General features: G+C 46.3%; 1 protein-coding gene across 6 annotated transcripts in view; it reads left to right on the top strand.

Annotated features, from left to right (window-relative positions):
• Window positions 1-8,632, top strand: part of KIAA1328 (KIAA1328 ortholog) — a 322,116-nt gene extending 313,484 nt beyond the window's left edge. For all 6 annotated transcript variants that reach the window (XM_044243132.1, XM_044243129.1, XM_044243134.1 and 3 more), the window contains one exon: window positions 5,410-8,632. In XM_044243132.1, coding sequence (XP_044099067.1) covers window positions 5,410-5,620 — 211 coding nt within the window. In that variant the 3' untranslated portion in view covers window positions 5,621-8,632. The remainder of the gene's footprint in view (window positions 1-5,409) is intronic.
• The last annotated feature ends 8,146 nt before the right edge of the window (window positions 8,633-16,778 follow it).

The raw sequence follows: 16,778 nt of genomic DNA, 5'->3' as shown, positions 1-16,778 counted from the left end.
AAAATATACCTCTCCATTGTTTGTAACTTTTAAAAAAGTTTTGAGTCTGTATAAAGAGATGAATATTACCACAAGATTGCCACATGTTTCCAAGGAAGACTCAAAAAAAGCCTATTCCTTGAGCATGAAGAAGGTCTGTCTCTGATAAAGAAACTTCCTTGGAAACAGTACCCAACTCTTGGTTTACACCTTAAATGAAGATGTTTCGGTTGAACATAGAAACCATTGTTTTGAATGGCAGAGATAATTACATTGAAATAGTGCCTTAATGCTGTGAGAATAAAATCTGCCCCAAAAAATTCTGCTCAAAAGAATTTCAATTTACAGTTTTCGTACCACAGAAAATATGACATTTCCGTGCCTGAGATGTTAGTCTGATTTTGCCTGGGACTTGACGGCAGGCTAGCTATATAACTTAAGAGACCAGTGTAAAATGAAAATGTGGAACCCCTTGTTCAAAAAGGATGAAAAAAAAGTAGGAAGGGGGGCACCTGGGTGGCTCAAAGAGTTAAGCCTCTGCCTTCGGCTCAGGTCATGATCTCAGGGTCCTGGGATCAAGTCCCGCATTGGGCTCTCTGCTCAGCAGGGAGCCTGCTTCCCCCTCTCTCTCTGCCTGCCTCTCTGCCTACTTGTGATCTCTGTCTGTCAAACAAATAAATAAAATCTTTAAAAAAAAAAAGTAGGAAGAAAATGTGCTGTTAAAGGTAATAAAATACAAAACTTTATCCTCTATAAATTTATATAGCGTGACCAGTAATGGTGATACATGAGTAATAGCAGAAACCTACAGATAGATAAAAATTTCTGTTTTTGAGGTCATAACCTTATATAATAAATAATATCGTATTAATATGATAATGACTGATCATAAGATTTTTCTGGCTCACTTTTCTTTAAATTCATTTATTAGATCATCAAAATTGATACATTTAGCAACTTTAATTTAAATGATACAATTAAAAGCAAATCAGTCACTCTTGGCAAATGAAAGATTACACATAATATTTGGTAATTTTTAATTTTGAAAAGAATCTTTCTGCTGATACAACTGATACTGGAGCTGTTGGGAATATTTGATAGGCTTGGCAACACTAGGATAGATTTCTGATAAATGATTTCAAAATATAAATTCTAGTATCTCTTGAGCTGATGACACAGAACAATTTTCTAAAAAGGTACAACTCTTTATGCACATTAGTTTTATGTATGTCAGAAAATCTAATTTTGAATATAAGTTCAGTGTTGTTTTTCTCTGGTATGTCCCATAACTTGTAGAGGTTCTATAAGAAACCAGAAGTTACTTAATGATTTAGAACACCTACCTACACTTTCTATAACCATATCTTCCATGACAAAGAAAAACTAATTTAAAATTGTCATCCTCAGTAATTGGTTCATTTGAAGCTGCATGTGAAAATAACATTTTTATCCATCAGATGCAACAATTTTTACATTTAATTTCTAAACCCTTGGGTATTTACTTAGCAGTGGTGCAGCTGGTTTTTGAGCAGGGAAGGGTTCTGGGTTTGTTTGGTTTGGTTTTAGAGCAAGAGCACATGTGTAAGTGGGGGGAAGTGGCAGGGCGCAATGGGCAGAGGGAGAGAGAGAATCCTAAGCAGGCTCCATGCCCAGCGCAGAGCCTGACTCAGGGGCTCCATCGCAGGACCCTGAGATCATAACCCAAGCTGAAATCAAGAGTATGACACTGAACCAAGTGAGCCACCCGGGCACCCCAGTGCAGCAGGTTTTAAAACCTGATTCTAAACTCTTTGAAGAATTCTTATATCTCTTTGATATGCTTTATTGCAACATCCATGTGTATGCTTTTATTTTATAATATTTTACTGATGTATATTGCCTAAACGCTACCATTCTCCTCCCTGTGTTCAGGCCGGAGAGCTAATATCTTGCCTTGGGGATGGGTTCCAGGAAAAGACAGGCAAGCCAGCAAGTGCTACAACAACTGCTGCTTCTCCTGCTGCCACCATTGCCATCGCCATCACCAGAATGCTCAGGTCCCAACCCCAGCCACACCCTCAGAGCCCTGCAGCACCCTAGGCTGCTTTGGGCAGGAATGTGCACACCAGGCAGGCAGGCAGGCAAACACACTGCCTATTGCCCACTGTGCCTGTAGGCCTGAACCCGCACGTGTGTATCTCGCTTATCTCCTCCGTTCACATACCTGCTCCCATGTCCCATCAGACTTCATTTGTAAAACACAAGGTCAAAGATAAAATCAAGAGTTTCAAGACCACAACAGATCATTAAGCCAAGTCCAGGGTCGTGTGCGACTGCTCAAGGCTTCATGATCTGTCGAAATTACCTGGCCCTGTGTAGGAATGAGTATGGAGGCAGATACATTTATGCCTTTGGCTTTCTCTAGTGGGAATACATGGAAATGGGCTATGGATGAGGGTGTTATTGGCCAGTAGTAGTATCTCTGTCTCTCTGCTTCTCTAAGCCTACCCCCTTTTTTTTTTAACTTTTATAACAATTTTTATTAATATACAATGTATTATTTGTTTGTAACATATAATTATTATTATACATTAATATAATATATATAATACACATTACATTTGTATAATATAATGTATTATAATCAATCTTACACAATTCATAGCACTCACCATAGCACATACCCTCCCCAGTGTCCATAACCCTTTTCCTACCCCCTCCAGTAACCTTCAGTTAGTTTCCTGAGATTAAGAGTCCTTATGGTTTGTCTCCCTCCCCAGTCCCATCTTGTTTCATTTTTCCCTCCCTTCCCCTCATAACCCCACTCCCTGACTCTTAAATTCCTCATATCTGAGAAATCATATGGTAATTGTCTTTCTCTGATTGACTTATTTCGCTTTGCATAATACCCTCTAGTTCATCCACATACTTGCAAATGACAGGATTTGGGGGGGTTTGATGGCAGCATAGTATTCCACTGTGTATATACACCACACCTTTTTTATCCATTCATCTGTTGATGGACATTTGGCTCTTTCCATAGTTTGGCTATTGTGGACATTGCTGCTTTAAACATTTGGGTGCACATGCCCCTTGGGATCACTACATTTGTATCTTTAGGGTAAATACCCAGTAGTGTGATTGCTGGGTCATAGGGTAGCTCTATTTTTCACTTTTTGAGGAACCTCCATAGTGTTTTCCAGAGTGGCTACACCAACTTGCATTCCCACCAACAGTGTAGGAGGGTTCCGCTTTCTCCACATCCTCACCAACACCTGTTGTTTCCTGACTGGTTAATTTTAGCCATTCTGACTGGTGTGAGGTGGTATCTCCCTGTGGTTTAGATTTGTATTTCCCTGATCCTGACTGATGTTGAGTACTTTTTCATGTGTCTTTTGGCCATTTGGGTATCTTCTTTGCAAAAATATCTGTTCATATCTTTTCCTCATTTCTTGATTGGATTATTTGTTCTTCGGGTTTGATAAGTTCTTTATAGATTTTGGATACTAATCCTTTATCTGATAGGTCATTTACAAATATCTTCTCCCATTCTGTCAGTTGTCTTTTGATTTTCCTGACTGTTTCCTTTGCTGTGCAAAAGCTTTTGATCTTGATGAAGTCCCAATAGTTCATTTTTACCCTTGTTTTCCATGTCTTTGATGATGTTTGTAGGAAGAACTTGCTGAGTTGAAGTTGAAGATGTTGCTGCCAGTGTTCTCCTCAAGGATTTTGATGGATTCCTGTCTCACTTTTAGGTCTTTCATCCATTTTGAGTCTATTTGTGTCTGTGATATTAGGAAATGGCCCACTTTCATTCTTCTACACGTGGCTGTCCCAATTTTCCCAACACCATTTGTTGAAGAGTCTATCTTTTTTCCATTGGGCATTCTTTCCTGCTTTGTTGAAGATTAGTTGACCATAGAGTTGAGGGTCCATTTCTTGGGTCTCTATTCTATTCCATTGATCTATGTGTCTGTTTTGGTGCCAGTACCATACTATCTTGATGATTTTTGCTTTGAAATAGAGCTTCTGGTATTGTGATGATGCCAACTTTGGTTTTCTTTTTCAACATTCCTCTGACTATTCGGGGTCTTTTCTGGTTGCATATAAATTTTAGAATTATTTGTTCCACTTCTTTGAAAAAAGTTGATGGTATTTTGATAGGGATTGCATTAAATGTGTAGATTGCTCTAGGTAGCATAGACATTTTCACAATATTTATTCTTCCAATCCATGAGCATGGAACATTTTTCCATTTCTTTGTGTCTTCCTCAATTTCTTTCATGAGTACTTTTTAGTTTTCTGAAAGCAGATTCTTTGCCTCTTTGGTTAGGTTTATTCCTAGGTATCTTATGATTTTGGGTGCAGTTGTAAATGGGATCAACTCCTTAATTTCTCTTTCTTTCTCTTGTTGTTGGTAGCCTACCCTTTTTTTTTTGAAGATTTTATTTATTTATTTATTTATTTGACAGAGAGAGAGCACAAGCAGGCAGAGAGGCAGGCAGAGGCAGAGAGAGAATCAGGCTCCCCATTGAGCAACGAGCCCAATGCGGGGCTCGATCTCAGGATCCTGAGATCATGACCCAAGCCGAAGGCAGTGGCTTAACCCACTGAGCCACCCAGGCGCCCCTAGCCTACCCTTTTTGATGAAAATGCTGGACACCAAGGCAGTCTTTTCTTTGGAGGGAGCTCTTCATAGATTCAGATAAGAGTTTCTTTTCCCAAGATTCTAGAGAGAATGGGAGTAAGACAGCAGGATGGAACTAACATTTATTGAGTATTTAATGTGTTAATATATACCAACCTATTCATTTAATCCTAACAGGAGTTCTGTTAGCCCCTTATGAATGAGAATCTGAACTGAGAGGTTGAAGAACTTTCCCAGGATCACACAGCCTGCAAATGGTAGAGCAGAGATTTGAACCAGGCAGCTTTAATGTCCTGAATGAGAGTACTGGAAACAAACTACCTGGATCCAAATCCTGGAAGTGCCATATAATGGCTTCATATTGGATGAATTCCTTCCCTGAGCCTTGGTTTCCTCATGTACATACTAGAGATCAGACTTAGTAAAGTATCTGCTTCATAGGGTTGTTCAGAGGGAAGGTTGAATACATGTCAAGCATTAAGAATAGTGCCTGACACTTAATAAGCCTACAGTAAATGCTACTCCTGCCGTCGTTACTGTTATCACCATTCCTTTGCCTACTCCACAGTCTCTCTTCATAGCTGAGAAAAGAATGTTGGTGATCAGCAGAAGAGAACAGCTTACAGGCAGACAGCGGGGGCCATCTGCTGTTTACTCTCCCTGAAGTTCCTCCTGTAGACCCTCTCACATGTGATGTGATCAGTGATTGGATTCTTGCTCCCTGCAGCGCATCTCTGTAGGCTTCTTGGATTCTAATGTTCCACTGGTCTGATCATTTTCTGTGTGGGTTGTGTGTGTTGCAGGTATGAGACCTCTCTGCTGGATTTGGTTCAATCTCTGAGTCCAAAATCTGCTCCCAAACCTCAACCCCATCCCTCCAGAGAAGCTGGGGCCTGGATTCACAGTAATCGCCGACTCAGTCCTCGGAAATCATCCTGGAACAAGATGGGGACAGGCAGGACCCCCGAAGACCTGGAGGAGAATCAAATTCTGGAAGATATCTTTTTCATTTGACGTTGAAACACACGCTACAAAATTTCCATCTGAAATGTGTGGGCTTCTTTATATCCTGATCTAGGATTTTAAATTATTTGATCGCAAACTAACCGTGTCTCTCCTTTCACAGGGGCCTCTCTCACTAACATCCTGTTATGTGTTGAACATAGAAATCATGTCACAAACCCAGAGTGGTTTTGATCAGACCCTTCAGTAGGTGACACATTAAGGGCAGAGTGGGGGATTGCAGTATCTTTTCTGTGCCAAGCAGAGATTAGAAAATTAACATAGGACCCTTTCTACACTCAAAGGACTTTACATATTCAGCCTCATTTCCAGAGTGTTTCCTTCTCAATACTTAGTGGGAAAAGGTTGGTTCTCTTTCATGCACAAGGAAGACCTTTTCACAGAAAAATCCCTCTGATTTAAAAGTAGCCCCTTTGCAACATAAGCAGTTTCAGAAAGACACTCCCTTTACTTCTCCACCTCACCTTTACCTCTGTTCCCTCATTGCCTACCTCTGTATACGTGTAGTCATTTAATTCCGTAGTTGGAGTTGGTGTCCCTACCATCGCAAGCAACACCGACAACCAATTGCGAGTCAGTTCCAGTAATCATCAGCCGTAACCAAAGGGCACAGTGGGCTAGAGGGAGGGCCCCAACCAGTCCTTGGAAACCAGCATTAAGTCACAACATAAGGTGACTGCCCTCAGGAAGTAAAATGGAGACACAGGCCTGACATGCTTTTCCTGCCATCCACCCATTTCCCAGGATAAATAAAAGCAACAGCTCAGTACTTTTTACTGACTTAAGTGTCTGTATTTGTGAGCTGCCCATGGCTGTCTCTGGAGAAGATGCCACTAGAGAGAGGAGCATCAGCTGCCACAGGCTGAGAGGCCTTCCCTGGTCCTCCCTCTTACCTCATGAGGATCAAAGGCCCTAGCTTGATCGTGCCTTTGATGTGCTCTGCTCAGGCTATTGTCCCGTGACTCCAAAGAAACATCTCTACTTGCTAGATTCTCCTCCTCCACTCCCAAGCAGAATCTCCCTATCTTTTCCACTCCTCCCTTTGACGCAGAGAAGGCCTGTCGAAAAAGTACACTTGCAACCTCATTCTCTCTCTCCTCCTATTTGGCAGAGCTCTTAAGATGGGTCCTTCAGCTTACAGTGGGCTCCAGTGGGTTCTCATGCCCCTGGGCAGCATGATGAACCTGGTAGAGCCCGTTAGTTGATGACTTCCAGTCACTGGAAGTAAGGAAGGTGTGTCCCCAGATGTGTCTACTTGGTGACCTTATTTGATCTGTTCTGTTTCTCTCTCCCTTTCACCCAAACCCAGGCTTGAAGTGGGACCAAGAGTCTGTCAGTCAGCATTGGTAGCCAAGGTTAGACCACCCAGGGTAAATTGCATTTAGTGAGCCTACAGGGCTTCCCTAAAGTCTTTATCAAAACTAGATTATCTCAGCCTACAAAAACCTTGTTAAACAGATTCTTTATGTGGATGGATTGAAATCTCGTGTCTCTTCTGCCTGAGGTGCTACCCCCTCTACTCCGCCTTCCTCCACTTGGGTCTTTTTGCTCTTTGAAGAGAAGAATGGGATCTACCAACACCAGTCCTTCATCTGAGGTCAGGATTGACTAGTTTTAGCATCCAGTTGAAAAGTTGAAAAAAAACAGCAGATTAAAGTATCCTTTTAAAGTTCACCCTGTGACAGGAACTGAGTCAATTTCATCCCATCCAGAAAGCATTTGGAAAATTGTGTTTACTTTGGTGTGGCAAATTTGGGAGAAAAAAACTGAGAGCCCTCAGCCATTTTCTCAAATTTAGGTTTCTAGAACTATCTTTTACTTGCCCCAGGTGTCAAGAGCACCTTAAGTACATCCAGTTCCCTTGGATCAGCCATAAGCACACACCGCATTTGTCGCCAGTGTCTTTACAGATCTCTAGAATAAGACAGTGCCAGCAGGACTAAGAAAAGGATTATGCTTTCTTTAAGAAGCTAGTTTTCCTTTGGAAGAATGCTAAATGAGACATAAACTGAGGGAATTTGGCAGGGGGCGGTGGTGGTCACGTGCCACAGATTGGAGTTTAATTGCTTCTCCCCCTGCATGAGCAGTTTGGAAGAGCAAAGATGGATTTTCAGCAGAGTGTCAAACAACATATTTTTCATATGCTCCCTCCCCACACCAGTTGCCTTTCTCTGTCCTATAGGCATTTCCTGTGTGTCAGGGCAATAGGATGTGAATCCGTGTCTAATCCAATGTCTTCCTTATGAACTGAATGGCGTGTGTTAACATCTTCATTTGTCTGACTTTGAGATACCTATATATATGAAAAGGTGGTTGTAGAGCCTTGAGGCTGTTGTGGAGCCCAGAAGCTTGACCTAATTGCAGATATCCTACAGAGAGAGGGTCTGACACAGAGGAGTCAGCCTTTCCCTGGTAAAGTGCTCGCAACAATGTCTGGTTGCCTCCGCTGCTTCCTCAGAGCAAGACTAGACACATATTAGGGGTGCTGCAGATAATGCCGCCACACTGCCCACCCTGCTGCCCACCACTCTGTGAGAGAAAAACCCGTCAATGTTTGCAAAATGGGACAGGCCAAAGTAGGTCCGGTGAAGCTCCTACAGGGCCCAAAGTGCTTGATTTAGGAAACAAAGGTCAATCAAGGAAAAGCTTTGCTGACAGTCATCCTTCCCATAGGTACACTTGTGTCATCCAGACTGGACCTGCATGGTGAGGACTTAGCTAGAAAACCCCAAATGTCTTGGGGAAAGGAGGTAGTCTCTCCTCCCTCAGAGCCACTCTTTTCACTTGGCCCTGCTCCCAGCACCATGTCCAGAGACTCTGAGAAGGGACCGGCAGAAAGGAGAGAAGCTGGAGGAAGTCCGTGGTCATTAGTGACGTGGATGGAGGCTATGGTAGACCCCTCTCAGCGCATGCCTTATCTCACCTTGGAGAGTATCATTTTTAATGTGGGTAACTGTTTATATACATACGAGATTTTAAGTTAATAAATTATCTCCATGGATATTTTCCCCACCTGGTTTTGGTATCAAATTGTCCAACACCCTTCATCAGATCCATGGGGCAGAGCCTGAATGCAAGAGCAGAGCCCCAGATTATCAACATGTTATTCTCTTCAGTATGTGTTAAAACAGCAGGAGCTTGGGTTAACAGAAAGAAAATGAGCTGCCTGGTTTGCCAACCAGGTTTTCCTGGCTGACTCTGGCTCGCTCGCATGACATGGACACCAAGCCCGCCTCTAGTTCTGTGGTTGCTGGAATGGAAGTTTCGATCTGCGTGCACCTGTGAGACAGGAAAAATGGTCCCTTCAGTGGGCTTTAGGTGCTAAGAGATATTAGGCAAGAGCTTGTGGGCCTGAAATGCCCAATTTTGAAATCATACTGGTAAATTCAGTCAGCAGCCCAAGACCTTCTGTCCTTGTTTCCCCGGTCAACCTGACACCTCCACCAGCCCAAGGAGACTGCAGGTGCCCCCCTGATGCAGAGGTGGTGAGAACACAGTCATCACTTAACCAACTCCAAGCCCTGTGCGCCATCTTATTCAATGCTAAGGAGAGCCATACTTTAAAAAAAAAAAAAAAAAAAAAGAAGAAGAAGAAGTAGTTAATCCATTTACATGGAAGAGAGAGAGTATGAAGGGAAAGGCAGAGGGAGAGGCAGGAGCAGACTCCCGGCTAAGTAGGGAGCCCCACATGGGGCTTGATCCCAGGATGCTGGGAACATGACCTGAGCCAAAGGCAGACCCTAACCAACCAAGCCACCCGGGCACCCCATGAATCATACTTTAAAGAGATTATTGGGATATGTGTTTCTTATCAGCATCAGCCACCTCAAGTCCTTTATGGAATGAAGACAGGGATACATCTATGGACACCTAAGTTTTCAAGGTTATCTTATGCACCAGTAATGAAAATGAGGCGTAACAAAACCTAACTAAGGTCATCAGCTAGTAAAGAATAGAATTCCAACTCGGAATCTGGGGGCAGAGGATCATTATTCCCTTCCCCGCTCCTCCTAGTCAAACTTTTAGTATCAAGTCCACCTCCCGTTTCTCAACCCACCCCTTCGCTCTATTTCTGCTAGTGCTTCTCCAGCACAACAGTCTCTGGATTGGTCTTCTTGCTAGATGACCGGATTCATCCTTGAACAAGTTTGACTTTACCCTTCTTTGCCTCGCTCTTATCTTTTAATGGGGATCATAGCAGAACCTTCCTCCAGGGGTTATTGTGGAATGCAGTGAACTAATGTCTGTCAAGTGCTCAGCACAGAAAAATAAGCATTCATAAGGATACTTGTTACAATTCTCCAGGAAGCTACCAGGGTCATCTTGCCAGGTCGTACCCTTGCTTAAGTGTTGGATAGTACTTAGTTTCTTATTGCGCTTAAGAAGGAGCTTGGCGTTACGAGCGTAATGCACGAGGATCTTCATGGTTTGGCCCACTGTAGACCTCCAGCCCCTTCATTTCCCCACTGTTTCTGTTGACTTCTGTGCTCAACCACTGTGAATTCCATAGTTCCTGAAGGCACTGTGATATCCTCCTGACCTTGTGACATCCTTCATCACCACACTTACTGTGCTAGAAACGCCTGTTAATCCTTAGACAGCAGGCCCCATGGTGGCCAGAATAAAATGTTGGTCTTAGCCATCACTCAACTCCCAAGAACTTAGCACGGTTCCTGACACACTGTAGGCTCTCATCGTTATCAGTTAGATGGACAGGTAAGTGCATCGGTGAAAAAGAAGGAGAGCAGGAAGGAAGGAAGCCATTAAACAGATCTGTGCTGCCAAAGTCCACCACTCTGGACTATGCCAGGCTGCTTGCCCCTCTCTCACGGTAAGGGGCTTGGGAACACCTCCATTGTTCCCTCCTCATTCCCACACTGACTCACATTTTCTTTCCAGAACCCTAAGATTTGTAACTTTCTTGCTTAAAAATCCAAAGGACTCCATAAGGCTTACAGGGCAAGGAGCATGCCCTTTAGAGTGACATAGCAGGACTCAGCATCTGACCCCGTGTCCCTTTTCCCACCTCATCGCCCTCCTTTCTCTGCTCTGTTCACCTGTGCAACTTACAGCTGTTGGCCACTTCCCAAAGACATACTGCTCTTTCCTATCTGTGTGACTTGTCCGCATCTCTCTATCATGGATGAATCTTTCCAGACCTAGCTCAGATGTCACTACTTCCACATTTTCCTGATTCCCCCCAGGCACCCTTACAGATTCTTTTCTCCTGACTCCAGTTATGCTCCAAGAGCCTTCTGCCCTATCCCACCTCAAACTGGGCTGTGTTGTTTGTCCCCCTGTTAGAATGGGAAGTGTCCAAAGGTGACAAATACCGACCTTAGAGAAACAACTCGGCCTTACCACTGTGAGTTGCACACATTTAGACAGGTTATACTTTATAAATTCAAACTGTATTATAAAGCTAAGCTTTACAAATTATACTCTCTAAGCCTCACATAGAATAATTTATAAAATGATTTGTGTAAAGGGGGGTGGTCATTCCTACCTTACAAGTTGGCTCCTGGGACGCTGATCTAGCCCAGAGGAAAGACAGAATGGTAAGACAAAACTGTCCATGCAAGGACGCCTAGGTCCAGGAGAGCCAGAGAGGGGTCCATGGGATGTGGAGGGACCGGAAGACCCAGGAGTAAAGAGCATCATTGGGGTTTGTGAGAGAAGAGGTGCTTGGCTGGAAGGCCAGGGCCCAGACGGGGTGGGCACTAGCAGCTGGGCTGGTCCCTTCCTCTTACCACCGCACAGACAATGCCCTGACCACCTGACCAGGATGTCCAAGGACCAGGGTCCCTCACCTGTGCTGCAGGTATACCCCGTGCTGTTCCCTGCTCTTGGTCCTTCTGTTCCTCACTGCTGAGATGAGGAGCTGGAGGAAGGGAAGCCCAGCTGTCCTGCTTCTTGCCACTGCCACCGGAGACCCTATGAACTCCACAGCTCTGGTTTTCAGCCTTCTCCCAGCTGGAGGTGATTTAAGCTTGTTGGATTTATATAACATTGGGAAACGGTAAACTGTGTAAATTTGCTATGTTTTCCAGGGACAGTTATTTATGGAGAGGCATTTTTAACTCAAGTGCAGAAGTGTTAAATCATTATAATAAATTCATGCTATTCAGACTTTCTTACATTGTAATAAATTTTTTCTAAGCATGAATGAGGAGATCCATGATTCCTCTAATATACCATTATGTATTTCTTCTCAAAATGACACAACTTACTATATCAACTTGGAGAGTGATAGAAGGAGATTTACTGTGTTGGGGAAAATGTCAAGTAGCAAGGAGTGTCAGAAGGGTCTCGGGCACAGTTACCCACCGCAGAGGGGGGCCTGGCGAAGGGGGCAACCCCCACAACTCCCAGCTGAGCTTCGGAAAAGAGCAGGGAAATGGGCGAGGGGCCCAGGTACTTCTGTCCCCCATGGTGGGAGGGGGAATGTTGGAGTGGGCTGTCTCAAAAAGGAAAAGTCCCCTGGTCTTCCAAAACCATCAGTCTGGGTAGAGAGCCGCCCTCTCATCATCCATCTCCACCTCACTCCTCACCTGGACACTCACCAGACCAGAGGATTCATAGCTTTCATCAGATTCTAAAAGTTCAGGACACACAATCTTCAGTAAACGCGGACGCACTTTTTGATCGCCCACTCTGCCCTAGGCAAAGTCCAGTGACTTTGTTCCTGACCCCCAGCAGCTCCCAGGAGCTATGTCGAGCTGCAGCTACAGCTCCTACCGGCCAGTCGTCACAGAGGCCTGAACAGGGGCTCCTGCAAGGGGGACTTCGATCAGAATCTTCCCCGAAGATGGGACATTTTGGCTGGGCAAAGGCAGGTAGGACCTTGAACCTTGAACCAAGAGAATGTGAGTGGTCGAAATCTGGAATGACAGGAGAATCTGTGTCCTTAAGCTATCTTTGAGGGCCCCCAATGAGACGTTTTCCCAAAAGCTTAGTATGCCACCAGCTCCCCAGGTAATGAGGAGACCGGGACCACCAGGCTTTCTTCTACTCCTCATGCAGACCTGGGGCAAGACGAGGGACCTTGCTGAGAGTGTGCTGGGTAGGGGGCCCATGGGAGGCATGCCCCGTGCCACCCCTCTTCTCATTCATTCAGCAAACATTGTGGAGGCGCCACCTTGTACCAGCACAAAATACACTCAAGTAGTTCTTGATTCAGGGGGATCCCTTGAAGCCAGAGTTCTCCTAAGTTTGCCCAGCACTCAGGCAAGAGAGCAAGTGTCAAGATTCGCTTCAACTTCCACCCAGACTTGAGAGCAAAATCAAGTGGTGGGAACACAAGGCTGCATCTCTCACTCAGGTGGCTCTTGTCTCAAGAGCTAGCCTGAGGGCATTCATGGTCTCCCACCTCTGCCCTCTCTCTTCTCCGTGGCCCTTCCCAGCACTTAGCAGAGCACTGGGCCAAATCCTTGAGAGCCACGCACCTGCTCTCTTTGCAAAGGAGAAAACTGGCAGGGGCAGGGGTCTAAGCCTTTCCAGGACGATCTTCTGCCCTGCGGTTCGGTTGTGTTGTCTTAGTGTGAGGCTTGGGGATACAGTCAGTGAAGAGTGGTCGTGCCAGGGCCTTGATGAGGGGATCTCTTCCAAAGTAACAGAGTGATGACAAGCACAGATTCTGCCAGCAGGGGACCTGGGCTCACACCCCAGTTCTGCCCTACCGTGTGACTTTGAGCACCCCGCTCAAAACAACGGGGCCCAGCGTTGTTGGGAAGATGACTGGGGTGGGATCGGTGAAGTAAGCAGGACAGTGTGTGGGTCAGCAGTAAGTGGGCTGTTCTGAAACAAGGCCCGGTGTTTCCCAGCATATTCCCCACCTACCTACACACCTTGGCCGTTCTTCCGAAGGCTGGGGTCCTTTCCCCCTCCACGGCCCCCACCCTTGGGGTCTATGGAACTCTTGGGGTCTATGGAACCCTTGCTCACCTTCTAACACTCAGCCCCAGCGTCTCCTTCTAGGCCCGGCTACCAACCTCCCCTCCTCAGGGCTCCCCGGGCCCCTGCACCACGCTGTCCCGCAGCTGTCTTGGCTTGTCAAGGAGCCTCCTAGGGCGGAAGGAGAGCCACTGATTTGGAATCTGGGCTCCATTGCTACGTTGCAGTGTGACTTGGGGCAAGGTACTTACCTTTCCCAAGCCTCTGATTGTTGGTCGGTAAAGGAAGGTGAAGGCACTCTGCAGATAACTTCCAGGGTTAGAGAATACCCGTAAGACACTTGGCATTGTCCTAGAACGTGGCTGTGACCATTATGTCTCCCTGAATCCTTAGCACAGTGCTGGGACTTGGGGAAAAGACGCACTCCCCATTCCAAAATGACTTTCTTTAAAGAGTAGGATGAATGGAGGCCCAAGTCTCACCCAAGGAGAAGGCCTAGCAGCGGGACCTGAGACCCTCAGCGGCACTGGCGAGTAGCACAGAAGGTAGAATGCATCCACCTGGTGGCCCTCGCGTTGGTTCCCGTGGCGTCCCTGCCCCGCCCGTGCAGAATGAATACGAAACACAACTGCCTGGCCTCTGGAGGCCCTCTTTGGACCCCAGGAGGAAGAGGAAATAGAAGGGTCACCAAGTTGGCAGCACCTGCGTCCATGGATTTCCTGCCACCCTGGTGCCCACAGTCCTGGTGTTGGGCCCCAGGAAGAGGTAAGGAGGGAGGGCAAATGGCAAAGAGGATCCACGTGGAGACTCTGGAGACGAGAGGAATCCTCCTACCTCAATTAGTGGAGTATGGTGCTCTCAGAAATGGTTAAATTTTCCCCTTGATTTTTGAGTGATGGAGAACCAGTTTGCGTTGATCCTAAGAATTTGCTTCTAGTTTTCTCAGAGTTCAGTGTACTGGGGAAAACAGAGCTGACACAGCTCAAAAGGTTTTAAACCCCAGGTGGCTGCATAAACTGTTAATAAATATTCCATTTATTTCCGCTGAACTTCCTCTCCTTGCGAAGAATAAAAGCCAACTGGGTCTTTGGGCTTTTCTGTTTCCCTCCATGCTCCCCTTCGGTCCCCACGGCCAGCAAGGGCTACTAGGCAGGGAGAATTCTGGACTCCTTAGCAGCACACTTAGTACGTGTCACTCACTCATGTCTAAGAACCCCAGCCCCAGCCCAGCTGACGGAGAGGAGAAAAGGACCTTTCCTGGCACCAGAGTCCACATAGATATTTCCCAAACGTGAAACTGGATCGTTGAGAAACCCACAAGAAGTGGGGAGCAAGGAGGCAGGACACCGCATCGGAGGAAGCTGCTGTGTAGGGGTTCACAGTCCCGGGGGGTGGGATGGGAGGAGAAGAGCTCCCACCACTCTGCAGACACCGTGGGCCCTAACTCTGCATCGTCTGGGCAAGAGACTGCACCTTTCAGAGCCTGTTTCCTCATTCGTAAGACAGGGACGAAAACACCCACCTCAGACAATTAGGTGAGACTATAATTAAGCGCTCCACATGGGATCTGACTCAGAGCAAGCACCCCTAATGGTAGCTACACCCATGGTTCCAAGAGAATGAAAGAGCGTGAGCAGAAGGTCCCTGAGTCCTCTACCCAAATGGCGGGGACCTGAGCTCCCGCAGGCCTGGCCTAGGACTCCCACAGGCCAGCTCCCACCACCGCCAGGCTCTGGGTCTCCCCACTGAGTTCTTTATGCCAAGGCACCCCACATGTGCACATTTAAATGGGGTAATAGAAAAAACTGATAACACTGGCCAGAAAGGGTGGAAAGACTTTTCACCGGAGACTTCTTCATACTTTTGTGAATTTTGAAATATGTGAATATGTTACCTTTAAAAAAAAAAGTAACACTTTTAAAATGCAAAGACCAAATTAACATGCAACCTGAGGCCACATGACCCCAGAGGAGAATTGGCTGTAGACAGTAACAGCCACCGTGGCGCTGGGAACGCTCTCGGGAGAAAGGGCAGAGAGAGGAAGGGGCACGGGAGCAGCAGCTAATTGGGGTCCCTGGGAAAGAACGTGAGCACCCAGAGACAGAGGTGTGTGCACCTCCGCATGACAGGAATTCTCCGGGAGTGTCGCGGGGCTGACTGGACTGTGAGAAGGTGGCTTGCAGTGGTCTGACGTCAAGTTCAAGCTTGCTTCAGTTGGGATGTGAATTGTCAATGGGATGAAACTAAGGAAAGGGAAGAAGGGGACTGAAGCTTGAAGTGTTCGTTGTACCTGTACTATACCGTCAGAGAATTCCTAGCTCAGAATCTTTGGGGTGGGATGAAGCTGGGCTTGGCGGTGTCTCATGGACTCCCGACAACTCTTGGGGTGGTGGTATTATTATCCCCCTTTGAGAGAGGAGACTGGGGCTTAGAAAGGTTAGGTGGCTTTTCCAAAGTGACACAGAAGATATTTGAAAGAACTGGAGTTTGCATCCAGTCAGAAGTCAAAGCCAATGCTTTCTTCACGCTGATACACTAGTCTTGGAGCCCCCCTCTGGTCTGGGCAAATCCTGGTGAGAACCCCACAAAGGGTGCAAGCCCAGAGGGGGTTTGGAGTTCCCTAAGGGATGAGGAGTTAGGATAGCATGAGGGAAGAGGAGTTGGGGTGATAGGAGGGGCCTGGGGTGCTGGGGCAGGCCCGAAGACCAGACACACTGAGCAGGCGGGGGAGAGGGCTGGAACGCAAAGGGAGGACTCACCAAGGGAAGGGAGGGCAACTTAGAACTGCCAACAGAGGGCAGAGGAGGGAACTCTCAAGCAAAAATCCTATACTTGCAAATACTCATCTGAGGGGAAAGGGAGTGTCAGCTACACACTTATTCCAAATGTGCTATTATTACTTAAAGAGCATTTTCAGAATCCTCCACTTTGGAACATGTCCTCAGCTGTCTGCAGTTTGTGCTGTCCTTCCTTCCTTCCCTCATTCATTCTTGCTGGCAGTGAAGCCACAGTGGTTGAAAGGCCAAGTGCCAGGAATGAAGAGTCTACCAAGTGTGCGTGTGTGGGGGGTGGGGTATCAGCTGTAGCCAAGGCTTTTCATTTGAGGGTGGATTCCATTCTTCAAGACAGACAAATGGTCTTCCCAGCCAAGACTGATATGTCACCTTGGGCAGGGCTGGGTCCCAGAGCTCACCACCCAGCTCGGGGGTGGAGTGGGGTCGGGGGGGATGCTCGCTTGGGTTCAACCTGGCGTAAT

This window comes from Neovison vison, chromosome 3, assembly GCF_020171115.1.
Source record: "Neovison vison isolate M4711 chromosome 3, ASM_NN_V1, whole genome shotgun sequence".
NCBI classification, from domain to species: Eukaryota; Metazoa; Chordata; class Mammalia; order Carnivora; family Mustelidae; genus Neogale; species Neogale vison.
Note: the sequence above shows the minus strand (reverse complement) of the source record. Positions and strands in the feature narration are given on the sequence as shown.